Source organism: Aspergillus ambiguus (assembly GCF_047715705.1).
Source record: "Aspergillus ambiguus strain CBS 117.58 unplaced genomic scaffold BDV59scaffold_23, whole genome shotgun sequence".
Classification (NCBI taxonomy): domain Eukaryota; kingdom Fungi; phylum Ascomycota; class Eurotiomycetes; order Eurotiales; family Aspergillaceae; genus Aspergillus; species Aspergillus ambiguus.
This window is the reverse complement of record NW_027395536.1, coordinates 1-24411: the sequence shown is the minus strand read 5'-3', so window position 1 is coordinate 24411 and position 24411 is coordinate 1. Positions and strand designations below refer to the sequence as shown.

The 24411-nt window shown below is 51.3% G+C and overlaps 10 protein-coding genes across 10 annotated transcripts; 7 read left to right on the top strand and 3 right to left on the bottom strand.

Moving 5' to 3' along the window:
- Positions 1–160: 160 nt before the first annotated feature.
- BDV59DRAFT_194099 (Vps52-domain-containing protein) lies at positions 161–4045 on the bottom strand (the record flags this gene model as incomplete). The annotated part of the gene is made up of 6 exons (XM_073692337.1): positions 161–1138; positions 1189–1314; positions 1366–1489; positions 1930–1988; positions 2038–2819; positions 2872–4045. The coding sequence occupies 6 exons, from the start codon at positions 4043–4045 to the stop codon at positions 161–163; spliced, it is 3243 nt and encodes a 1080-aa protein (XP_073546395.1).
- A 338-nt stretch (positions 4046–4383) lies between these two features.
- On the top strand, positions 4384–5568 carry BDV59DRAFT_181369 (Eukaryotic translation initiation factor eIF-5A). The gene is made up of 4 exons (XM_073690228.1): positions 4384–4515; positions 4725–4988; positions 5050–5182; positions 5234–5568. Exons 1-4 carry the CDS (start codon positions 4504–4506, stop codon positions 5296–5298), a joined length of 474 nt encoding a protein of 157 aa, XP_073546394.1. The 5' UTR covers positions 4384–4503; the 3' UTR covers positions 5299–5568.
- Positions 5569–5721: 153 nt separating this feature from the next.
- On the top strand, positions 5722–7901 carry BDV59DRAFT_181367 (TFIIB-type zinc finger domain-containing protein). The gene is made up of 7 exons (XM_073690227.1): positions 5722–5911; positions 5988–6078; positions 6130–6239; positions 6295–6542; positions 6592–6697; positions 6754–7333; positions 7389–7901. Exons 1-7 carry the CDS (start codon positions 5807–5809, stop codon positions 7856–7858), a joined length of 1710 nt encoding a protein of 569 aa, XP_073546393.1. The 5' UTR covers positions 5722–5806; the 3' UTR covers positions 7859–7901.
- A 310-nt stretch (positions 7902–8211) lies between these two features.
- On the top strand, positions 8212–10195 carry BDV59DRAFT_203228 (uncharacterized protein; the record flags this gene model as incomplete). The annotated part of the gene is made up of 6 exons (XM_073694226.1): positions 8212–8349; positions 8404–8606; positions 8651–8869; positions 9512–9692; positions 9900–10010; positions 10109–10195. The coding sequence occupies 6 exons, from the start codon at positions 8212–8214 to the stop codon at positions 10193–10195; spliced, it is 939 nt and encodes a 312-aa protein (XP_073546392.1).
- A 412-nt stretch (positions 10196–10607) lies between these two features.
- On the bottom strand, positions 10608–11679 carry BDV59DRAFT_181362 (Yip1 family protein). Its single transcript, XM_073690226.1, has 3 exons — positions 11588–11679; positions 11478–11529; positions 10608–11403 (listed from the first exon to the last, which is right to left on the bottom strand). Exons 1-3 carry the CDS (start codon positions 11630–11632, stop codon positions 10694–10696), a joined length of 807 nt encoding a protein of 268 aa, XP_073546391.1. The 5' UTR covers positions 11633–11679; the 3' UTR covers positions 10608–10693.
- Positions 11680–11862: 183 nt separating this feature from the next.
- Positions 11863–13695, bottom strand: BDV59DRAFT_181360 (TBC domain-containing protein). Its single transcript, XM_073690225.1, has 3 exons — positions 13053–13695; positions 12874–12999; positions 11863–12821 (listed from the first exon to the last, which is right to left on the bottom strand). The coding sequence occupies exons 1-3, from the start codon at positions 13306–13308 to the stop codon at positions 11935–11937; spliced, it is 1269 nt and encodes a 422-aa protein (XP_073546390.1). The 5' UTR covers positions 13309–13695; the 3' UTR covers positions 11863–11934.
- On the top strand, positions 13611–14261 carry BDV59DRAFT_61521 (uncharacterized protein). The gene has a single exon (XM_073696768.1). It carries the CDS (start codon positions 13779–13781, stop codon positions 14166–14168), a length of 390 nt encoding a protein of 129 aa, XP_073546389.1. The 5' UTR covers positions 13611–13778; the 3' UTR covers positions 14169–14261.
- thtA lies at positions 13688–18502 on the top strand. The gene is made up of 6 exons (XM_073690224.1): positions 13688–14076; positions 14147–14911; positions 14961–15075; positions 15139–16705; positions 16756–16925; positions 16991–18502. The coding sequence occupies exons 2-6, from the start codon at positions 14355–14357 to the stop codon at positions 18419–18421; spliced, it is 3840 nt and encodes a 1279-aa protein (XP_073546388.1). The 5' UTR covers positions 13688–14076; positions 14147–14354; the 3' UTR covers positions 18422–18502.
- Positions 18503–18612: 110 nt separating this feature from the next.
- Positions 18613–22669, top strand: BDV59DRAFT_181356 (putative mitochondrial translation initiation factor IF-2). The gene is made up of 4 exons (XM_073690223.1): positions 18613–18787; positions 18857–19397; positions 19476–21964; positions 22022–22669. Exons 2-4 carry the CDS (start codon positions 18951–18953, stop codon positions 22263–22265), a joined length of 3180 nt encoding a protein of 1059 aa, XP_073546387.1. The 5' UTR covers positions 18613–18787; positions 18857–18950; the 3' UTR covers positions 22266–22669.
- A 231-nt stretch (positions 22670–22900) lies between these two features.
- Positions 22901–24047, top strand: BDV59DRAFT_61505 (uncharacterized protein). Its single transcript, XM_073696767.1, has 2 exons — positions 22901–23467; positions 23520–24047. The coding sequence occupies exons 1-2, from the start codon at positions 23305–23307 to the stop codon at positions 23960–23962; spliced, it is 606 nt and encodes a 201-aa protein (XP_073546386.1). The 5' UTR covers positions 22901–23304; the 3' UTR covers positions 23963–24047.
- Positions 24048–24411: the final 364 nt, after the last annotated feature.

Here is a 24411-nt window from a genome sequence, read left to right as displayed (position 1 = left end):
TTATGTGGAGGTCTAGGTTTGCGTGAATTCTCATTCACCGTGGGTCATGCCATCGTTGCTGCTAGCCAACGCAGTACATACAGTTCAGCAGCACATGCAAGCAGGGAACAATGCATTGTAGTCTATGTGAAGGGTATCACGGGCAGTTCAAGTCATCTATCTATCGGTACATAAGCTTCTCCACCATTTCAGCAATGGCTAACGAGCTCGTCAACCCGGGACTCTCAATGCCCAACAGGTTGACGAACCCTGGAAATCCCTCCTCTTCCTGGATAACAAAGTCCTGGAACCCGGTGCCTGTGTTCACCGCGCCGCCGCGTCCGAGCTTAGGCCGGATCCCACAGTAATCTAAACCGATCGCATCCACATCAACGCTAGGTAGATACGCTTTAATCTCTGGTAGCGCCTGCTGCAGCCGCGCTGGACTAGGCTTAAGATCCGTGGGATCATCCACCCACTCGACGTCTGGGCCGAACCGGATGCGCCCGCCCATATCTAGGGTCAGATGGGTACCTAGTCCGCCGTGGCCTGGGAGCGTAGCTGGGTAAACTAACACGGAGGTGGTCGGGCGAGACGCACCGTAGGAGAAATATGTGCCCTTCGCGTAGAACGGGGTGCGATGGCGCTCAGGCGGGAGGAGCATATTATTGATAGCGCAGGCATAGTTCCCAGCACTGTTAATGACCGTTTCGGCGGTGATAGAGGTGGTCTCGTCGCCAGACACGGCAGTAATGCGGTATCCAGGGTTTAGCGGCTCGATGGCGGTTACTTGCGTAAGGAACGCGCAGTCGCCGCCGCGATCCTCCAGGTCGCCGTGGAGGTAGGTCATAAGCGCGTGGCTATCCACGATGCCAGTCGTCGGGCTCTCGACAATCCCGGCTCGCGCCTGTACGTCGGGCTCGCGGCGGTGCGCTTCGTCGGCACCCACGATACGTGTCGGCACGCCGATACGTTGCGCGTGCTCGTGTACGCGCAAGCAGGCTTCCCACTGTTCTGCCGTCTGGGCGACGATCCATTTCTTCGTGTTGCGGTGTGGGATGGCCTGCCGCTGGCAGAGGTCGTAGAGGAGCTCTTTACCGCGGATACAGAGGTTCGTTTTGAGCGTGTTCGTTCCGTAATATAATCCAGCGTGGATTACCTGCTCTCATCTTAATTATCTTTCCACCATGGTTGCGTCGGGAGGCACACCTCGGAGTTTCGGCTGCTGGTCTCCGTCCCGGGGGCATCATGTTTCTCCAGAAGCACGGTCGACGTACCTGGCTTCGCAGCCAGCTGCCGCGCAACGGCAAGCCCTACCACGCCAGCTCCGATAACCTATGCGGTCAGTTAGTCCTGCGTCGTCGCTTCGGGGAAAAGGAGGCTTACCGCATGGGTGACGTCGGCGCTGGAAGCTCTCGTGCTGGAGAAATTGCGCCGCGGTGAGTGGCGGAGAAGTGTACGGGGCGATAGACAAGTACGGGAAACCATTGCCGGGTAGATGGGGGGTTGACTGCACTGGGTTGTCCCGAGGTGCGATCTGTGGGTTTATATCGTGGCGAGGAGATGAGGGGGTAGCTCCACTCCACGTTTTCGGAGTGATTATCGGTGGAGTCGATGCAGCATCTACGATGCTTATTGCTATGTCCTGTAGACTTAACGAAGCGGCGCAATTACCTGGTAGCTTAACTGTCCTGCAAAGATGTAAATTTTTGAAATATCTACAGTTGATATTTCGTGAAAAGTCACGGCTGCTATACATCAAACTCCGGCCGAGCATCCGGAAATATATCCGTGGGCAGATGTATGGCCATATCGCATTTCTCTATACTTACACCCAGTAAATGTATAAAATACAATAGATACTTTCAATGGAAAGTGGACCTCTATCCTCGCTTCCCGACATTCTTCAGCATCTCATCCAAATGCTGCCCAGCGTTAGCCGAAGCTCACCATATCCAGGAGAGTAAACATACCTGTCTCTGTTCAGTCGCTAATTTACCATGGGTATCCTGTCTTGCGTCAGCAAAAACAACGCATCATCGCTGCTGAGAGACATACACTAATAATGGTCAAGATCAAAGAATAATTGTTGAAGAGGAACCTCTCCCGTCGCTTGGCATCTCCCCCGATCCGACTGAGCTTGGCCAGGAGAGAATCAAACTCCGCTGCCAGTCGACTCAAACTGTTCGATACCGGTTCATCGTCACCAGCATCACTACTGAGGGCCAGAATGCCATGCATCAGTTGTCCGAATCGCTGGGTGAGGAAGTGCGGAGCGGAGGACTGATTCAAGTCATCTCCGCCAGCGAGCGACAAGGCGGATACCGCACTTCGCCCCGTCTGTGAGCCAACTCTCTTTAGGGACTCGCAATGTACGTCCATAATCTTCTGGAACTTGGGCCACAGCAGCATATTCACACCATTGATGTACGAGTCAGCCACCGGTACCTTCCGCCGTTGGAGCTCGAAAGCAGCCTGCTGGTTTAGTCGGACGCAAATGAGTACTCCCAACGAGTCTGTAGTATTCTCGATAAGCTGCTTCGTCAATCGCTGGCCCAAGGCAAAGACGGGATCGAATATCTCCACGGCCTTGCGCGATATCTGATGGAAGGTCAGAGTGGAGAACATCTCCGTCATGAACGAGTATTCAGCCGAGATGTTGTCCACCAAAGCGAGGTTAAAATTCCTGAATGGAACCTCCAGGCCATGGAAGGAGTTGTCCTCCTCCGCCAGATAGGACGACATCGCCATGTGGTTGGCTGTTCGAAGGATATCAATCCTTCTTCCCAGGGAAAATGGGTCATGGGCCGCTGCGCCCGTCCGTCCACCAGGGACATTGCCTGTAGTATCGTCAGTCGAATTGCGAGCCAAACCCTGGCAATGGATACGAACTGTGTCTTTGGGCTGAGGGATCACCCCCGAGCACCTCATTCCGATCACTGGGATACACCTTGATTTTCTCAAGGGCATGGAGATAGCGCGTGAAATGTGACAGATAGTACCATCTCATCGTATTAATGTAGGCTTGCGTAATCTCCCCCGTCAGGGTAGGATGAGCTCTTGAAATGTAGCTATACAGATCCTTGAACCTGACCAAGCGCTGCTGCTGGATGATCTGAGCATTGATGTTCGGGGACCGCAACGCTCGCACTTGAGAAACCAGATAGTCCCGAATCCGCTCGACGGCCTTTTTCTTGATATCTTCCAACAGCGGGCGTACATCTTCAATAGACTTGGCACTGTTGGAGCTGGAAACTTTCGCATCGATGCTGGCAGTTCGGGTCTCAATCTCATTCAAAGCTTTAACCCAATTTTCATCAATCGGGCCTTCTGCGATCTGGCGCACGGCGGAAGGGGAGATGCTGATTTCCTCCACCGCGGGTCCAAGCAGTTTCTCCACCTTCCGGCGATTTTCCAGCATTGCATTCAACTGAATCGATCTGGTCTGGAGGGACTCAATTTCTGCCGAGACAGCGCCCAGCTCCGTTTGAAAGTCACTCAGATACATCTCGACCGATTTGGATACGTCATCACAACCGGTAATAGCAGAATGGAGATCCTGGAATTTATCCCGTTCCTTCTCAAACTGCTGGAGAGTTTGAGCCTCAACACCGCCATTGGCCACACGCCCTGGTTTCTCCGGTTTGGTGACGAATTCTTCCAGACTCAGTCCGCCGAAGTCGATATCGTCCACCAACTGGGCAGGTTTGGCATCCGCGATGGAGTCTAAAGATGTGCTGGAGTCTCGGGCTTCGTTCTTCTGTTTTCCCAGTATTCCGTTCAAAACTTCCAACGGATCTGCCACGTCCGATGGACGGGACCTGGCAGCATTCTGTTTGAAGGCGGACCCATCGCCACGTGCGGTTGCGGGGAGAGAAGCGGTCGAGTCATTGGGGGTCAAAAGGACAGATAAGGAGGAACCTTGTCGAGCGGTACCGGGGCGAGAGTTCGACGGCGCATAGGGGGAGAGACGAGAGGAAGATCGACGAGGAAGAGGAGAGTTACTGCGACTATCGGCTTGAGGACCGGAGGGAGTCGAATGACCGGAGATGCGGTCAAGCCACATGATGCTGCTGGAGTTGCCGCACGGAGGGAGGGGACGAGGGCGTTGGGGAGAGAAACGACCTCATGGATTGGAGGAAGAGGTTGGAGAGGAAATAATAATGTAGGTTATGACATCGACAGAAAGACTCCAGGTGGGATTGAGAACCGAGATGTGTCTGTACAGGACAACTGGAGAAGGGCCAGAGAGTATGATTACTCGATTGGGACAGGTCTGGATGGTACGGGCGGCGAGAGACACCGATAGTGCACGCTAACCCCAACCCGGTCTAGCGATGCTTAAACCCCGCCACAACAAAACTGCCTTTTTTTTTCGCCAGCGATTTGTCGATTCTTCTTCGACTCTTCCGATTTTTCTCTTTTCCTTCTCCTCCCTTCTCCATAATCATCTTTCGTCGTCCTCTCTGTTTTCTTTCCATTTCTTTCTTTTTTGTTTCTTAATCCCTCCGAAACTTATTCACCATGGCTGACGAGGTACGTCTCTTGTCAAGTTTCCTTTCTCGTTCGATTGTCATCGCATTTCTCTGTGTTCCTGTTGCTGGGTTCCTCCTAGCCCCGCACCTCCCCCTCTTGTGCCCCCCTTGGATCACGGCCTTGGGGCTGCATCTTCATCCGTTTCTTGCGGTTCTCGTTGAAGACAACATTGGTGTCGAGTGCTCCTCGGCTGACATTATCACTCACAGCATGAGACCTTCGAATCCGCCGACGCTGGTGCGTCCTTGACCTACCCCATGCAGTGCTCCGCTCTGCGCAAGAACGGTCACGTTGTCATCAAGGGTCGTCCTTGCAAGATCGTCGACATGTCCACCTCCAAGACTGGAAAGCACGGTCACGCCAAGGTCCACATTGTCGCCCTGGACATTTTCACTGGCAAGAAGCTCGAAGACCTGTCCCCCTCCACCCACAACATGGACGTCCCTAACGTCAGCCGCAAGGAGTACCAGCTGGTTAGTATCTTCTAGAGAGTTTGCCTCGTGGGTGTATAATCCTAACCTGTGTGTTCGGTAGCTTGACATCACTGATGATGACTTCCTCTCCCTCATGACCGACGACGGTGACACCAAGGACGACGTCAAGGTCCCCGATAACGAGATCGGTGAGAAGATCAAGAAAATGTTTAAGGACGAGGAGAAGGATTGCAGTGAGTACCACCTGAAGATTTATACTGCGCACAGTAACTGACTTCCCCCAGACATTGTTATTCTCACTGCCATGGGTGAGGAGACCGCCATGGATTGCAAGGAAGCCCCCAAATAAATCAATCAACCTGCTTCTTTTACCCACTCTCTGTGTTCCAAGGCCCTCTTTATGTTTGCCTCCCTTCGTATGCACGACGTGACGTTTTGGGCGAGATACGGCATGGCTGTTGTTTGAATCCGTTGCTAGCCTTGGATGTGCGTTGAGCTTGTGAAAGAGTTGCATTTAGTCGGCATCATAAAGCGTCCTTTGCCAGATGAATTGTTCCAAGTTCAGGGCCCTCACGATAGCTTGACGAATAAGGAAAAAGACATTTTTTTTTGCTCGCAATGAGTGCTGTTCGGGAAAATGCGTAGAAATATATTGGATTTCGTAGAAGCGATTTCTGGGAAATCCTTAGATTACCACTGAGTCGAGTTACCGTCAGCCATCTGCCGGTATTTCATCTGCAAATATTTTTACATTGAAAATTTCTACCCGCAACACCGCACGTCATCCACCGGGGGAACACCCCAAGTCGTCCACATCCCACACCTAGTAGATCTAAGAATGAAGAACTTTGCCCTGGATGGAGTACATCACCCGCGGGGTCTGTGGGCAAGAGGGATGCCGTGAACGACGGTATTATCTCGACAACGGTCTTTGGTTTTGCCGACGGGGTCATCAGCAAGAGGTATGACCGACGACCTTCGCCGTCCGTTCAGGGCGTTCCCCATCGGCGATGAGCTCTCGCTTACTGAAATTTTCAGGGGCGACAAGTTGAAGAAGATCCCGATGACTTTGGTACACAAGGCAAGAGAAATCGCGTGAAAAAGGCGGCCGTCGAAAAGGGTCATAAAAGTACGTTCCACATCTCCGGTTTTGCGCCAGCACCTTTCTAACCCTCTGCAGCGTATCGCGGTCGACATGCATATATTTTATTTTTGCAAACGTACCAGTTGATCCTCTGGAAGCAGTCTTGCGCCCTGGTTCAGCACAGAGGCTTTCCGCCCAAGTTCGAGGTGCGTCCTTTGCTTCCCTCCGTCGGATGGATATGTAGCTAATATGGCCGAGTAGCATGTCGTACGCGACCTTTGGGCTCTTCGTTTGGAGGAATATGAAGCAAAAATCAAAGAGATGTCCGAAGATGCTAGCGCGCCGGAATTCTTCAGCTCCCAGCCTATGGCAGGGCCGGACGATCAACTAGATGGGTTGACGTCCGGGGGTAAGCGAGTGCAATGGCCTCGTCTGATTGATACGATCGCTTTATGCTACATTGCCGCTCTCCTGATGCGGCTCCCGATCAGTGTGGGCGATTTCCATCGGTAGGTCCCGGTCCACTAATTCCAGGCCTATATGGTCTAACTCCTCTAGCATGGTTATGCGAGGCGAAGTACCCTATATCCGAGTCATCAAGTTAATCCCCAGGGAGATGAGGGATAAGTTGCCGCAAGAGTATCTTGCATTAATCGAGACGACTGTAAGTAGTTCGTCGCTCCTGTCAATGTTCATGTCCCTTTCCTCACAGTCCAACAGGCATTGTTGAAGGCAGAGCACCTCCACAAAGCTGTCTTTGAGCTTCTACTTCTATATAACAAGCGATTCGACATAAAGTTCCCGCCTTTGAATGTTCCTGCCTTGCTATACAACTATATCAGGAGACTTGCATTGCCAGGTACGGAAATTTTAACATTAGAACCATCGTTTCAGTCTCCTAATGAACCTCCAGTTGAAATATACCCTACTATAAAAAGACTGCGAGACTTGCTAGGCTTTAAATTTGAATTTCCGACAAAGGTCGTCGGGAAACGAAAGCCTATCCATCTCCCAGAAGTCCAACTGGTAACGCTAATTGTCATATCAACCAAACTATTGTTCCCCTTCGATGATATCGAGAGATACCCTGTATCCGCCAAAGACCCAACCACACAAGTCATTGACTGGAAGCTCTGGGCTCACGTCCAGAGACAATTTGACAATCGGGAGACGTCCGCTGGCAAGATCGGGAAGGGGAATGAAGTCGCCATTAATGAGCAGGACGTGTTCAGTTTGACTCTAACGCAGTTGGACGAGTACATGGACTGGTACGAGAAGAATTGGTTGGACACTAGTAAAGGTGAGAGGCATAGATTGTCCGGAAGCTCTCCGCCTATCGCTAATTATCCCGCTAGAAGGATCAAATCCGCTAGCCGATATGTTTCCAATTGGCTCTCATGCGAGCGATGCCCAACGAAACCCACTCCCAACGCCCGCCGCTGACGATGTTGAGGCCGCAATAGATGCTATGGTCCAGACAGCCACAAGTGACCTGAGACCCAGAAGAGCCATCCCGGATAGTGAAGCGGATATTTCACGTCCTGGCTCATCGTACGTCCGGTATCGCATGGACTCGGATCTACCGGAAATAGCAAAGCCCTTCTATGAGACGGCTGCAAAAGTCACGGGTGTATCACTGGCAACATTGGTACGATCTGTAGCCGAAGCGGAGGCCAGGATCATCCGCTGGCTAGAGGATCAAAGACGGATTGAGTATTATGGTGATGTTGACGTGGGATCTGGGTCGTCACAGGGAGATAGTGATGATGACGATTATATGGGATATATGAGCGACGCAATGTCTGAACTAGATGGTCAGGCATGATTCGGCTTTATTTTGAATTCTAGACGACTTACTATAATTGAACCATCATTCAACTGCCTAGGTATCTTTGCGGGCAAGAGAGGGCGCCGGATGAGTCTGTAGGATTAGCTGCCGAATTTGGCTTAATGCTGACTGGAGTGGCAGGAAATAAGTTACAATCTATATCCTGTGCGTCTGGGTGGTGTAGCCACCGCAATGACTCTGTAATTGGAACGGCTTGCTGACATTCTTTACAGTAGCTGTTACTATATATAAATGGAGCCTCACACCTACGCAGCTACTTCAGACACCACCATATTTATGTTTGAATAATCGTTTCTTGGATCATTCCAAGATTAAGAATTAATTTCATCATGTCTCTCACAGGCAAAGTCATCCTAATCACGGGTGCATCCAAAGGTATTGGCAAGGCAACCGCCCAGCACCTAGCCGCCAACGGCGCGGGTATTGTGATCAACTACCTCTCTGACGCAGAGTCAGCCAACGCCCTCGTGAGTAAGATTGGCTAGGATCGCGCCCTAGCGATGTAAGCCGATCCATCCAAGCTCGACGATATACGGCGACTGGTGGAAGCGACAGTAGCCAAGTTTGGCCACATTGATGTAGTGATTCCAAATGCGGGCGTGTTGATGATGAAAAACCTCGAGAGCACCACGGAGGCGGACTTGGATACTTCATTCCGCCTGAATGTCAAGGGTCCTTACTTCCTCGTCCAAGAGGCGACCCACCATATGCCCCCGGGGGGTGCGTGATCTTTGTTTCGACTGGCGTTACTGCACTTTCCTCTATCAGCCCGAATTACCTCCTGTTCGCGTCCACGAAGGGTGCAATCGAGCAGATGACCCGCATCACAGCCAAGGAGCTTGCAAAGAAGGGGATCTTTGTCAACGCTATCGTTCCAGGACCGACAACTACGGAGCTATTCCTTCGAGGAAAATCCGAGGAGACGCTGCGAACAATGGCTGGATTCAGCCTGTTCAATCGTATCGGCGAGCCCGGCGAATGGCGACAGTGGTCAATTTCTTGTGTAGTCCGGAGTACACATGGATGTCTGGCCAGATTATCCGCGTGAATGGGGCCATGGGGCCGTAAAATGGAATGTAAGGAACTGGATGTATTTGAGTTAGCCAACACTAGGGTCTCTAGGCAACATAAACCCAAGATTCATGACCAATTTAATTTGAAGATGTACGCCGTGGGCAAGAGTAGGCAAGACGCAACATACGACGAAAGGGAAGCTATGGAACCTGTGGAGAAACCCCAAAGAGGCAAAGTCACGGGCAGTCAAGACACCATTCCCAGAGCGGCAAGACCTAGGGCTTAGGGTATCCCCGACATCGGTCCACCTTTGCTAAGCGAGAAATCCTCAAATTGACATTGCCTCTTCCGACCGACCTTTCAGCCGATCGTCAGCCAGCAACAACGAAAAATCGCAACCAGTACGTATGCCCTGATACTCGTCGATGCCGTGATTTTGATATATGGACAATGAGCTGACATTCTCTTTTTTTCGCGCGTCTACAGTGCAGATGTAGGTCCTCCAACGTCCATCGATCCCGAACCCCCTCGATACGGCCCATCCGGAAACGAGAACGTTCTAGGGAATATGTCAGGTTTTGCCAGGATGTCGTGCTGACTAGAACCGATCGATAGTTTCGTCAAGACCCTGACGGGTAAGACCATTACCCTCGACGTCGAGTCGAGCGACACCATCGACAACGTCAAGGCCAAGATCCAGGACAAGGAGGGAATCCCCCCTGACCAGCAGCGTCTTATCTTCGCTGGTAAGCAGCTGGAGGATGGCCGCACCCTGAGCGACTACAACATCCAGAAGGTACGCACGATTCTCGAATGATACTTTCCCTGTTTGCCGCAACGGTGTCGGTCGGATATGGTTTTGCGGATGCGATTCGGTCACGGATGTGAACGTATATATCACGGAGTTTTCGGCGCCACGTTATATTCGATAAAGGCACCGTTGAAAGGCTGTTGTGGATATGGAGAGCCCAGTTTGCTGACGGTCTCGATTTCGACGCTATAGGAGTCCACCCTTCACCTTGTCCTCCGTCTCCGTGGTGGTATCATCGAACCTTCCCTCAAGGCGCTCGCCTCCAAGTACAACTGCGAGAAGTCCATCTGCCGCAAGTGCTACGTATGTTGTCCCTTCTCACCACCGCCGAGTGATCAACCTGTCGGGGGGTTCCAGGCTGGTGCTGGTGCACAGTCGCCTGCTAACAACCTTTCAAACAGGCCCGTCTTCCTCCTCGTGCCACCAACTGCCGTAAGAAGAAGTGCGGTCACACCAACCAGCTGCGTCCCAAGAAGAAGCTGAAGTAAACGATTCCTATCTTGTTACGGTTTTTCTACGTTGCTGCGAGGGATATTGAACTGGGGGTCATGAGTCGATTGCAGTGTGGGAGGTTATAAAAAACGGCGTTGGAATTACGAAACACGATAGCCGAAGTCAATTTTAACGATTGACTCCTCTCAGTTGACGTTGCAATCAAAACTATTGTAAATTCAATTTCTCTCCGGATCCTTTACCGCTCTTTGAAGTACATACAGATACAAGGCACGTAATAAAGACAGGAGCCAAAACAGTAGGGTTAAGAATGAAGAGGGGTTAAGTGACATGCTGCCTGAGCAAAGTCCATCGGGTCTAGTCCGTCCAACATGGGGTCGAGCCTTTACATGCCCATCATCCACCGCTTGTGGTCATCGTCGTCATCATCGTCGTGGTCCTTGTGTTTCTTGGAAACAGGACTTCCATGGCTGCGAAATGAAAACAGATTAGCGCCGATAAGCCCCAATATCCATTCTACCGAGGGGGGAGACTCACGCAAAGAACAAGATCTTAATCGCGATAGCGAAACCGGCATGGAGCAAAATGACCAGGATCAGGAGGATCTTGCTCGCCTTTGCATCCGTAGCGCTGAGGACCGGATAGAGGTTGCGCAGAAGGAAGAAGACAGTCCAGCCAAAGCCAACACCAACCAGCGCCCAGTTAAGAGCCGTCAGAGGGCTCCAACTGACCAGGGCAACAGCGATCCAAATCACATTGGAGTAACCATACAACGCCCAACACTCGATCAGGTCCGCGGTAGAGCTACCAAACCACTTCAGGGCACCCCACAGAGCAATAGGCAAAATGCCCGTGTATCCGTAGACCAAACCGGCAGCACCAGAGAGAAGGGTAAAGTCGTACTCGAAATGATCGTCGTCGTTGCTCGCGAGCCATTGGGAGATGGTTCCGGTCAGGAAAAGGATCACCACCACGGTCGACGCGATCCAGAACGGGCCGTACAGGTCGGCGTTGCCCTCGAGCACGTCGAGGAAGTTGCTACGCGGGTATATTGCCGCCACACACCTGCGTAAAACCTCACCAGTGTCGACGTCGAAGAATTGGGAGTAGTAGTGGATAGACCACCAGTTGTGTTTGGTGGGCGTCCCGCCTGGTGACCTGTCACGGCCGCGTGAGGACCCTCCACCAAGGAAAGGAGCAGAATCTTGATGGGCTTTCGCCGTGCGCTGGTCGTTCTCGAAGTCTGTAAGTAAAACGAAGCGATATTTATTAGCAGCCGCACGAGCAAGAAGACTATGACTTCTCAGTAGAACTCACTCGAAGAATGGAATTCAAGGTCCTCCTGGAGGTCGGTATGACCGAGGTCGCCCTATGGCGGATATTAGGTCCAAAGCTCCAACAATAAGATCGCAATCAGTCATAAATACCTCGGCGTCCACGTCTACCACGACATCGTAGCCCCGGTTGGCCATTTTGGGCTGGTGTATATTCCTGCAAAGCTGGTGTTGCGGGATAGATGGAGAGTTGCGGAAGAGTACACATCAGCGGCCAGGGCGAGGTCGGGAAAGCCACGCATCAGCCACCCTCCTGTGGGGACTCCCGCATCCATCATGCTCCGTTCCTGGAGTGCTTCTTTCGCTTTCACGTCTAAAGGTATTCTAGGAGGCACCTACTTTTAATGAAATGTTATTTTTATATACATCGCATGAAATATTATTATATATAGTAATTACCAGATAGCCCACCCTGTCAATAGCTCATAAAACATGTCACATCACAACCACCCACGGACCTGCAGCGCACTTCGGAATCGACTCAGGTACGACCAGGCTATGCCATCAAGCCCCTTTCTCCTTATCCAGACGGACATGGCACCGATAAAGATGGTGACAGCCACAGACCCAATTGTCCTTCTATGGTGCCACAGGAACCCAACGGCCTTCTCCCTCAGCTCTTCGTTGCGTAATTTGCGCGTTTGCTGTTCGAAGAGTTTCAGAGCTTCTTCCGTTGACTCTTCATCAATGAGATCCCGTGAGGTTTTGAGAACACTGCATCCAGGGATCTTCTTCCAAGCTCCAAACGGTAAAGTCTCCGGGGGATGGTCATCGAACAGCTGCACAGCACGGGAGATAAGGCCTTCCAAGTCAAGAGGGTACGGCAACTTAGAAAGAGTAAAGTGTAACATTTCGGGTTCTCCCACCGGGATCTCAAGCAGTTCTTTTTTGCGGGACAGGATGATAGCGGCGAAAAGATATATCGACACCACAGGTTCCCTGGCTAGAAGGAAGTCAAACAGTCGAGCAATATCGCTATATTCCTGTATGTCATGGGCGTACAATGTCAGAGTCGCCGCAAGCGCAAAGAATGGTCTGGTTCCTGCGAGATGTTGCCGCAGGACCGGGTCGGACTTCTCAATAATGGCAGGTATAAGCTGAAGATGCTTCAACGTTGGGGAAAGAGAGGGCAACATGTAGTCCCTTATCCGGAAGAGAGAAATTCGAGTAACGGCGGGGGCTGCTTTATTGCTGCCCAGGACCAAGAACAACACTTGTACAATATCGTGAAATCCCTGGAAATAACAGAGCATAGGGAATTGTCGTAGGACTTGTTTGATCAGTTGGCCCAGCTCGTCTTTTTTTAATGACAGTTCGGCCTCAGGGCCTACGCAAACACGGTCACTATACGCATATTGTATAATGTTGGGGTCACATACAGTGCGGATAGTACACGAACGACCTATTCACATCGAGCTGAACTTGGTCTTCATCTGCATGAGGCGGAAGATTATCCCACTCCACGGTAGTGTCTTGTCCTCGGTCTGAATGGAGAAGAATCGGCCCTATGCTATATGTTAGTATGTATTATACTTGTCACTTGCAAGGGTAACCTAACAAGCTTTTCGTCTGATCTCATCGCGTAGGAAACCGCCTTCGGAGGTCGCATGAGTGACCAATGCATCAAAGTCACGCAGATCGCAAGCCCTGTAGATGGCTTCTTCCTTCTCAACCAGATAGGCTCGAATGGCTTCCTCCTGGGAGGTTTGAGAGTCCTCTGAATGAATATCAGATGACACTGTTGGATCTCTCTCGACATGGATTTCCTGTACGTCTATCTCAGATTGGTCCCGAGATTCAAACGGCGGTTCCATTTTGCCAGTCCAAGTTCAGAGACAGCGTCGGTAAAGTCCACGTATAATTTAACCCGAGATAGCAGTCGGAATCTAAACGACTGAAAGGATTACACGACGGGCAATGGCTGTACTCTAGGGGGTATCGGTGCTAAGAGAGCATGATAAGGGCAAGACGACGCGCAGACAGATCATATATCGATAGCTCCTATCGATGTTCGATTTATGCTGTGCGTGTAACTCCCATAATACCACGGAAAAGGATGAGAAGTTGAAGTATGTTCCGAGAAGTCGCAGCCTATGGATTGATAGCCTGAGGCAGAAGGAGACCCCAAGGTGTCCCGTGATTTGCTGGGTTTTGCCGTCTCCACCGACCGCCTTGAGAGGGACAAACAAGCCCGCCTTAAGTCTGCCCCTCCAGAAAACGCCTGCCTGCTCGCTCAGCTTATGCCAGATCTCGCAAGCCGGCTGTTCAATTCCACCATGATTTGATGGGATCCCTGGATTTGCGTGCTTTCCTAAAAATAAAAACCAAAAAAGCAACCCTGCAGGTTCAGTGCCCAAAGGTGCAGATCGTGGCGGCAGATGGCCTTTGGCGTCATACCTGCTCCGAGCTCGTTCCGTCTGTCTGTATACCAGCATTTGATAGCTCGACCACTTCGTCCTTGTGGACATTTTTCGGTTTAGTTTGGTCGTTACCCGGAGTCTGTGGGAGAATTCGGTGCTCGCAGTCGATTTCTGATGAATTAAATTCCCCGCATCTGTTCCTGACTAGCTCATACCCTTGCTGTAAGTTTTTCCTCGTGTTGGTCGGAATCCTTTCATATCTTGGAGATCATATTCTGAGGATTAGGTACAGGTACATTCTTCTTTTGTATTAAATATTGCATTCTTCTTGCATACCTGAGGTGGCTGCCCTTGATCGTCACTAGCCTTTGCAATTCGCAACATGGGACAATATTCTCACATCGATCTAAGCATGACTGGAGATTATTCACGACTCGCGCTTTGATATCTACTTCTTTTGCTAGGTTCACCTTGCTGTTATTTCTTTAGGAGCAACGAACATGGCGTTACCAAGGAATGCTCGCGGCCCTGACCCTGTCGGAAGGCAGAACGCGGAAGAAATGGATATAGAAAGCGACTCTGTATCCGGAGATACCAAGACGAGGATGGGGCTACTCTCTCAGACACTGATACCGAGTCCAATTATTCAATGGATCTTGCCGGCACGTCTGCGGCACAAGCGACACAACGACGTCGTTTTTATTGGCGAGAGAAGTCTGCAGATCAAAGAAGCTGTTTCGGGAGTTCATCTACAAGCAGTGTCGTCGAAGCCTGACTTTGATGCTCAGATTATGGCCGCAAAGGTGATCAACGTTAGCACGGAGCTACCATGGGAGGCACAAATGATGATGGACGACAGCTCCTCGAATTCGAGTACCAATCCTGGATCGCAAAAAGACCTTCCCTCTCAAATGCTGTGCCTCAGTCTTGCATCTAGAGAGTTAGTCTTTCTATACTACTCGGATGCAAGTGAACAGTACATCCACTATCGTCGACCTTTGCCAAATGATGTCAGCACATTTGAACGATTTGGCCGAAATATTGCTGTAGAGCCGAGGTTCGTACTCTTTTCAGAAGTACAGGGCGTTTTATTAAGCTTTGGCTAGGTCTCGCGCAGTGGCTGTGAGTGCTTCTTGCGACTATTTCGGGGTGTTCGTTCTCAAAAAGCCGCCCATCCTCCAAAACCAAATGTCACAAAGTCAATTAGATCCCATAGCAGAGGTATATCCGCATCTCCCAATACTGGTCTCTCTTTTTATCATATTGACCAACAGCTGGGTACAGGAGCGCTTCTTTCGTGTTGAAGGTGACATACTATTTATGGAGTTTCTATATCCTCGACCTGAGGATGCAAGCAAAATCATGTTGCTTCTCTTGATTGCTCAGGATCAAATTACCCACGCTATTTGTTACGAGTGGGATGCGCACTCTCCCCTACGGCAAATCTCCCCAAAAATGACGAAAAAGCTACTGCCGTTCGAGGATAGGCTGCCAACAATGCTTATTCCACTTACCAAAACATCATCATTTATGTTGGTCACAACAACATCCATGGTGGTCTACAGAAACTGTTTAGACCCTCGCCGGCAACCTGTCAGGTATCCCCTTCACGTCCCAGATCGCGATTCGCGACGCTCCCCTCTCTGGACCAGATGGGCAAGGCCACTACGGAACTGGCAGTACAACCAGAGACATGACGATATTTATCTTTGCCGCGAGGATGGTCAAATATACTATTTGGAGATTGGCAATGATGGTGATGTTGAGAACCATACACATCTCGGGCAGCTCTGTTGTGATGTGGATGGCGCTTTCGACATCCTGGACATTGGGAACGAAGGTGACGACTTACTTCTGGCCGCAGGCAATACTGGAGACGGGGGTTTGTTCGTTCAAAAAGCTCGAGATCACCCTCGATGTGTCCAGAAATTCCTGAATTGGACCCCGGTTACGGACTCTGTCTTGGTGGACAACCAAGACCAGGGCCTGTCTTCCACGGAAATTTCTAGTGATCGATTATTCGTTTGCTCGGCTTCGTCCTTTGCTCGTGGCGCTATAGTTGAACTCCGGCATGGACTTGAAGCACAAAGTGGTATAGCTATACCTTTGGAGGAGCTATCAAGCACAAGAGATATATGGACGATGCCAGATGACTCGAATGGCGGTGTCTTCGTCTTAACGTCTGACCCGGTATCTTCAATGCTCTTACACCTCCCTTCTGATTTTGGAGAGGAAATATGTGCAATTGATGAAGCAGACGTTGGGTTAGATTTCGGCACTCAGACATTAGCTGCAGGATGGGGTTCTGGTGTCGTAATCCAGGTGACCGATAGATCGATCCGACTTGGATCGACTTCTGAAACAGTCTCGAGCTCTCGTCTTGATTTCGAGCCAGGAAGATACATCACGGCTGCTTCTGTCGACCAGTCGGCATCTCTAATCATCGTCTACGCAACTCGGGTTCAGCATGAAATGCATCTTAACTTCAAGAGGGTTAATATCTCTGACAACTCGCCTCAATTGTTAGATATTTGTCAACCTCTGAGTATTCAGTACGAACCTGTCTGTATATCCGTCGAAGTTTTGGATGCTGGTGTTTTTGTGTTCTTAGGCACAGGCAACGGGAGGCTGTTGGTCTACCACATTGCGGAGCTGGTCACCCTGGTGTCTGATATAACTGTTGACGTGGATGAGGAAGATATATCCAAAGCGATTGATAGCATTGCTATGATCCGCGCGGGCCAGGAACAATCTGTAGCAAAGTGGATTTTACTTTGTGGCCTCCGGAGTGGCATCTTGGTGTCATACGAGGTTAGCTGGGATGACAACATGAATTCCAGCTCATCAATAGGTACGTCACTCTTGTCAAGACATAGGATACCGCTGACAAGGTCTTCACAGAATTTAAGCAGGCCACTCCGCAGCGCTTAGGGCATACATCTATCAAATTACAAGGAAGGGGAAATCTTGCGCTGTTGACTTGTGGGCAAGGCTTCTGGCAGGTATCTTGCCTAGATGGCAGAGCAACGGATTACACACTTCAAAGAATTTGGGTGACTGACCAAAATAATGTGAGTTCTCGCTTTCTCCCTTTTCTCTACTTTGCTATATTCTGACGGTACGGTTCTCCTCGAAGCCCGCATACCATCCAAAAGGCATTTCCAGCTTTGCCATGACAAGTATTGACGGTGTCAACGATACCCTCTTCTGCTTTGCTGATGGTCAGCTATTGATCTGTACATTGGACCAGAATGCGAAGACTGTCCCGAGAAGAATTGACCTTCCGGGGAGCGCCACTAAGCTCGCATATTCTCAGCATCTGAAGAGTTTAATTGTGGCCTACACGCGTACCGCGTATGATACAGACTCTGACCCCATCAAGAGGCTTAGCCGGTCTTACATTGAGTTTGTGGACCCTGATTTGCAGACTGCGGTTTCCTGTCCTCTTGATTCCCCAGCGGAAGAAAACCCACAGCCTTGGAGGCCACATGGAGCTGCGGGGGAAAAGATCAGCTGTATCCTTGAGTGGACGCCCACCAAAGGTGACGAGCAGTACCACTTCATTGTCCTCGGCAGTGCGCGAAAGCATCAACAGGACCGAGGGCGGGTTATCTTCCTGCAGGCTTCGCGGGACGCTTCCAGCTCGCGGATCGAGTGCTCCGTGAAGTATATCCACAAATTTGAACAGCCGGTCTTCGCGATTGCGCCGTATGGAGGATTCACGTTGATGGTATCGACCGGGCGTGAAATCGTGCCCCTAGAACCCAAGTTCTCGCAGACCAGAGGGTTCCGAGCTGCCCGATATCCCGTACTGTCACCCGCAATTTCAATGACCGCTCGCGAACCGTACCTGTACATGTCTATGTCGCGAGAGTCCTTGATGGTGCTGAAAGCCGACGAAGATAAACTGACGCTTCATGCGTACGACCGTCAAAAGCACGACGGGCTGTCCCATATTTACCTTGGGGGCGACCGGAAGCTCACGCTCACGTCAAGCCGTGGCGGTCGGGTAAGCCTCTTGACTGAGTCTGGCGTGACTGAACAAGATAAGATGATGCCAGTGGCCCTCTGCGAGGCTCATCTGCCCTCGTCTGTCAGCCAGCTCAGCATCGGCTCCAAACGAGCCCACACGTCATCAGGCTCCGCAGTGGTCTATGGCACGACTATGAGTGGCACTGTGTACAGCTTCTCGATGCTCAATGAGAAGGAATGGCGATTACTGCGTCTGTTGCAGAATCTCTGCATGCGCGATGCTCTCATCTGCCCGTTCACGCCAAAAAGAAAGCGGCAGCGGAATCCAGTAGGGAACGACTCTCTCCAGTTCCAGCCGACTCAGATGCACATCGACGGGGATATCCTGAGTCGCTTGTTGAAGCATGGGCCGGACCAATTGATGCATATGCTCATCACCGACGAGTTCTATAGCCACTCATCTCCGGAAACCGGGTCGCCCCAGGCCATCCGGGAGAGATTCCTGGAACTATGTACGGAAGTGCTGGGAGAGACGACAAATGCGGTGGAAGCGGTGATGGGATGGTTGAGAAGCATACTGCACGTGGGGATATAGATGGGTTATTTTAGTTCTCTTCCTGTAGATAATCGATGGCGTTGAAATGGTGGTGTATACACCAGTAGGCGGACAACTGGCGAGCCGGGCGGAACAACCGACTCCCCACCACCCAAACGGGTTTAAGGCAACCCGACCAAAATTCTTACGGCGGGAACAATAAACCGTCTCCTCCTCCCGCTTCCCTCACTAGCCTGGGATCATCTCATCCACTGCAAAGGGCGCACCGGTGCTCATTTCTCGGCTCCTCCGTCCTTCCTTCATATTTTTGTCCCGTGTCTCTTTGTCCTTGACACGGAACGTAGCCACTTGCTTCGTCGACTGGCTTTCCCGCCTGTCGCAGGTCCACCGGACGACTTGATACCTGTACGTGCACTCTGTTCCCCCGCGAGGGGCAATTCTTTCCCTCCTTCTTCAACTAACATAGCGCTTTAGGAATACTGTTTGGGACACTTTTGAATAGTGGCCTCCCCCTACGAGGCCCTCATAACCTCGAATCTTTTCTTATCACCCCCGCAATCCGATCAAAATGGCGCCCAAGAAGAAGGGAAACAAGAGACAGGAGGAGGACTGGGAGGCCGAACTCGGCGAGTCTGTTCCGGCCGCCGGAGGAGAGTCCGCTGATGCTCCCGCCGAGGAACCTGCCGAGGAGGACAACATGGGCGGCGGGCTGCTCGCCGCCGTGAGGAAGAACCGGAACAAGAAGGCCAAGAAGGGGAAGCCGGTCAACGATTTCGTCGAGGGTGAGGACGCCGAACCAGCGAACGGCGATGCCGGATTCGAGAGCAAGGCGCCCCAAGAAGGAACATTCGATGATGAAGATGACGTTTTCGCCGGCAATGCGAAGAAGCCCAACAAGGCCGCCGTCAAGCCTCCTCCTCCGCCAAAGGACGAGGACGATGGTTTCCGTGTGAAGTCTAAGAAGGAGAAGGAGCGTGAGAAGAAGGAGCGCGAGAAGCAGCGTAAGAGGGAGCAGGTATGGTTCTCATTCTCCCTGGACATGCTTGTGTTTCCGACTGCAGACAGTTTTACTAACCTCCCGTCTTTTGGATAGGCCGCCAAGAAGAAAACCGCCGCTCCCGCTGAAAAGCCTCAGCCCGCCAAGGCTGAGGCCCCGAAGAAGGAAGAGGCCGCTCCTTCTCCGGAGCCCGTCCCGGAGCCTGCTGCCGGCAAAAAGAAGGTCCCCAAGGCTTTGGCCGCCTTGCAAAAACAACAGGAGCTCCTAAAGAAGCAGCGTGAGGAAGAGGAACGGCTTCTTGCTGAGCAGAAGGCCGCCGAGGAAAAACAGCGACTTCTCGACGAGGAAGAAGAGAAGAAGAAAGAAGAGGCCCGTCAACGGAAGAAGGAGAAGGAAAGGGAGCGGAAGGAACAGCTGCGGAAAGAAGGAAAGCTGCTCACCAAGGCCCAGAAAGAAGCCAAGGAGCGCAATGAGCTTCGTCTGAAGCAGATGCTTGCTGCCGGCGCTGGCAAGGTCGCCGGTCTGGAGGACAGCCAGGCCGAAAAGAAGAGGCCCATCTATGAGAACAAGAAGAAGAAGAAGGGTCCTTCGAAGCAGGAAGAAGACCTGGAAGCCGCCGCCGCCCGTGCGAAGGCCCAGCGCGAAGCTGAGGAGGAGCGCCGCAGAAAGGAGGAAGAGGAAAAGAAGGCTAAGGCCGAAGCCGAAGCCGCTGCCGCTGCCGCTGCTGAAGAAAGCGAACTTGACGACTGGGAAAAGGCCGCTGATGCCGAAGATGTCAAAGATAGCTGGGATGCTCCATCTGATGAGGAAGAAGTTAAAGAGAAGTCGAACGGTGCGGTACAGACTACGCTCCCCGAAAGACCCGCCAAGGGTGCTCAGAAGGAGGATGAAGAGTCCTCGGAAGAAGAATCCTCGGAGGATGAGTCGGAAGATGAGGAGCAGTCTGCTGCCCAGAAGGCCGCCGCCCAGCGAAAGGCGGAAGCTGCTGAGCGGAGAAAGAAGCAGCACGAGGAGGCCATGGCCGCTCGCTCGAAGGATAACCTGCGGTCTCCCATTTGCTGTATTCTGGGGCATGTCGACACTGGTAAGACGAAGTTGCTGGACAAGATTCGACAGACAAACGTCCAGGAAGGCGAAGCAGGTGGTATCACACAGCAAATTGGTGCCACTTACTTCCCCCTGGAGGCCCTGCGCCAGAAGACCCAAGTGGTGAACAAGGACGGCAAGTTCGAGTTCAAGATCCCCGGTCTGTTGATCATCGATACCCCCGGTCACGAGTCCTTCTCCAATCTGCGGTCGAGAGGTTCCTCGCTTTGTAACATTGCCATTCTGGTCGTTGATATCATGCACGGTCTGGAGCCCCAGACTCTCGAGTCCATGCGCCTGCTCCGTGATCGCCGCACGCCGTTCATCGTCGCCTTGAACAAGATCGATCGTCTCTACGGGTGGAAGAAGATTGACAACAACGGCTTCCAGGAGAGTTTGGCCATGCAAAGCAAGGGCGTCCAGAATGAATTCCGCAGTCGTCTCGACCACACCAAGCTTCTCTTTGCCGAGCAAGGTTTCAACTCGGAGTTGTTCTACGAGAACAAGTCCATGGCCCGTAATGTTTCTCTTGTGCCGACCTCGGCCCACACTGGTGAAGGTATTCCTGATATGCTCAAGCTCTTGTCCATCCTGACCCAGGAGCGTATGACCAACTCGCTCATGTACCTGTCGGAGGTTGAGTGTACTGTCCTTGAAGTGAAGGTCATCGAGGGTCTCGGTACGACAATAGACGTTGTCCTGTCGAACGGTATCCTTCGTGAGGGTGATCGAATTGTACTTTGCGGTCTTAACGGACCTATATCGACTAATATTCGAGCACTTTTGACGCCAGCACCTTTGAAGGAACTCCGCCTCAAGTCACAGTATGTTCACAACAAGGAAGTCAAGGCCGCCCTTGGTGTCAAGATCGCGGCCAACGATCTTGAGCAGGCTATCGCCGGTTCCCGGTTGATGGTTGTCGGACCTGATGATGACGAGGAAGACATTGAGGATGAAGTCATGTCCGATCTGGAGAACTTGTTGGGCAAGGTCTCGAAGGATCAGCGCGGTGTCAGTGTCCAGGCCTCGACCCTCGGTTCGCTGGAAGCCCTTCTGGAATTCCTGCGTGTATCCAAGATTCCTGTGGCGAACATCTCCATCGGTCCTGTGTACAAGCGTGATGTGATGATGGCTGGTACCATGTTGGAAAAAGCCAAGGAATATGCCGTTATGCTGTGCTTCGATGTTAAGGTCGACAAGGAAGCTGCTGCCTACGCTGAGGAGGTTGGTGTGAAGATCTTCACGGCGGATATCATTTACCACCTTTTCGATGACTTCACCAAGCATATGGCCGAACTCACTGAGAAGAGAAAGGAGGAAGCCAAGATGCTGGCCATCTTCCCCTGTGTGCTCAGCCCCGTTGCTGTCTTCAACAAGAAGGACCCCATTGTCATCGGTGTCGATGTGATAGAGGGTAGTCTGCGCATGCACACCCCTCTTGCGGCTGTGAAGACCAATCCCACCACAGGCGCCAAGGAAATCGTTGACATTGGCAGAGTGTAAGTTGACCTCGATTCCGTGATACTAGCGTATCATTTTACTAAATTCTCAAATAGTGTATCCATTGAGCGTGACCACAAGCCCGTCAACGTTGTCAAGAGAGGCTCGCCTTCGGTGGCTGTCAAGATCGAGGGTGCCAACCAACCCATGTACGGTCGTCAATTGGAAGAAAAGGACACGTTATACTCCCACATCTCTCGTGCCAGCATTGATACGCTCAAGGAGTTCTACCGGTCCGACGTGTCCATGGAGGAGTGGGCTCTAGTGAAGAAGCTCAAGCCCGTCTTCGACATTCCTTGATTTCCCAGAACTGGAATCTGGGGAAAGCCGTGTTGGCTTGAGATGCCAGTAAAAATGGCTATCAGTGGCTGTATATGCTATCATTTAGTACTTCGATTATGTGCCGTGACGAAATGATGTCTTGCGTCGAAGTAGGACAAAATCTAACAGATAGACGAACTGAAGACATGGGAAGAAGAAAAAAGCATAGCGGTTATTTTGACAGGGAAAAAGGTCCAACATGAGAAATTTCCAAAAGCAACACGCCTGTACATGACGACATGGGAGGAGCGACCAAGCCGAGGTCAATACCTAGTTTTTGTTTGTTAATGATACTTGATCTAGTTCAATTAATTTTGGCTTGCTTTGCTAAACATCCGCCATCAAGGACACATGGACAGCAAAAAAAAAAGCTGGAGTTTGAGGATCAGATGGAAAACATGTTCATGTCATGACCAATCCTATTATGTGTAATAACTTGGGACGGCTTATCCAATTCAGTGTTAGCTACATCTATAAAATTATGCTCTACAAGGGCGAACTGGAGCGTTGTCCCCCCGGCCATTCAAGGTCGCGTGCTCACTCTTGGAAATTGGGAGCACGCAACGAATGATATCTCTCGAAGCGTACCAAAAGGCAATGACATACCGTTTGATGGGACCAAGAGCTTAATCGCATACAAATTAGGGAGTCGCGAAGGAGTCGCAATGGGGTGGAAGAGACCAATTAGTCCCAATGCGGCATGGTGCCGCGACGCGCTGCTCCTCCCCCATTCGGGGAATTCACGACGCGCTGCTCCAACCACACCAAAAACCGGCTCCCTCCATTCTACATCGTCACCTCACTCTAGAATTCTCCACAAACTCATAATAAACACACCGGCTATCCGATCTTTTGCATCTTTCTTCTCTCTTGTCTGCTTTCTTCGATAGTCCCTTCCTCTCCATACGATCTCCTGCACAGGCCATTCTGCCTTACTGGCACTGAACAGCAATTGCTTTGGAGTACGGAGTACTTCGACCGAATTCACGTCCATCGCCAAGTACATACTCAGAAAACCATGTCTCTCAAGCGCAAGGCATCATTATCGGCTATTGGGTCGCCGGACTCCCCGACTGTCCTCCCCGGATGCGGGTTTATGATGGACGACTCGCCAAAGCATCTTCATAGTCGGACGCGAAAGCGATTCAGGAACGATCGTCCTGACGAGAAAGTGGTCTATGGTTAGTACATGGCACCGTGTTGTCCCGACATCACCTAACAGTCAAACCGTAGCAAACACCCTGCGCTGGTTGTTCACTGCCCAGCAAAACCATCAAACACTCCCACCCATGAGTATCACCGACGAGGGAAACGATGTGGAATATGAATCTCTCCCAACCCCGGAAACTCTGGATCCACGTCAGCAAACGCTACACAAGTTTTTCCAACCCTCCCAGCCGACCTTTCACCCCACGAAGATCCAGGCCAACACGCAAAGCGATAATTCATTCCTACAGCCACACATCTTCAGTACAAGCAGCAGCACTATCACCCCAGAGGGCAGCGATATGACCTCTCCCTCATCTCGAGAACCGTATACGGACATTGACATGGATATGGATGTGGATGTGGATGTGGAGTCTAGAAGTGACGAGTCCGTCCAAGCTACTGAGAGACGGGCTGGCGGTCTTGCATGGATGGGACACCCTCGAGTTTCGCAACCTTCGCTGTATTAGTGAGCGACTCCTATCACTTGACACTGCTTTTCAGACCAACGACTGCGGGGCATTGTTGGCAGGCCTTGAACTCTCATGACAATTGGGAAAGGTCCTCCGTTGTCTTTTTCGTCATTTTCAAACATATATACCCTTAAATGTCTCTGGCCAGAACAAGGACAATGGCGGCTTAATCATTTCTTTCGGTTACATACATGAGCGTGGGAATTATACCAGTGGTTGGAACAAGTATTTGATAGTCGATGATACTCCATAGTAAGTAGTTGTATTTTAAAGGATAATAAATCACCCACTTGATGGTGGTGTTGCGAGTTTGTTCAGTGGTAGCGTAGTAGAGTACCTTGTTAACTACGTAGTTAACTAACGTAATCAACCACCGAACCGCGGATACCACCGAACCGCGGATTTTCACCGCGGCCACCACTATTTGAAGCTATTTAACCACCAAC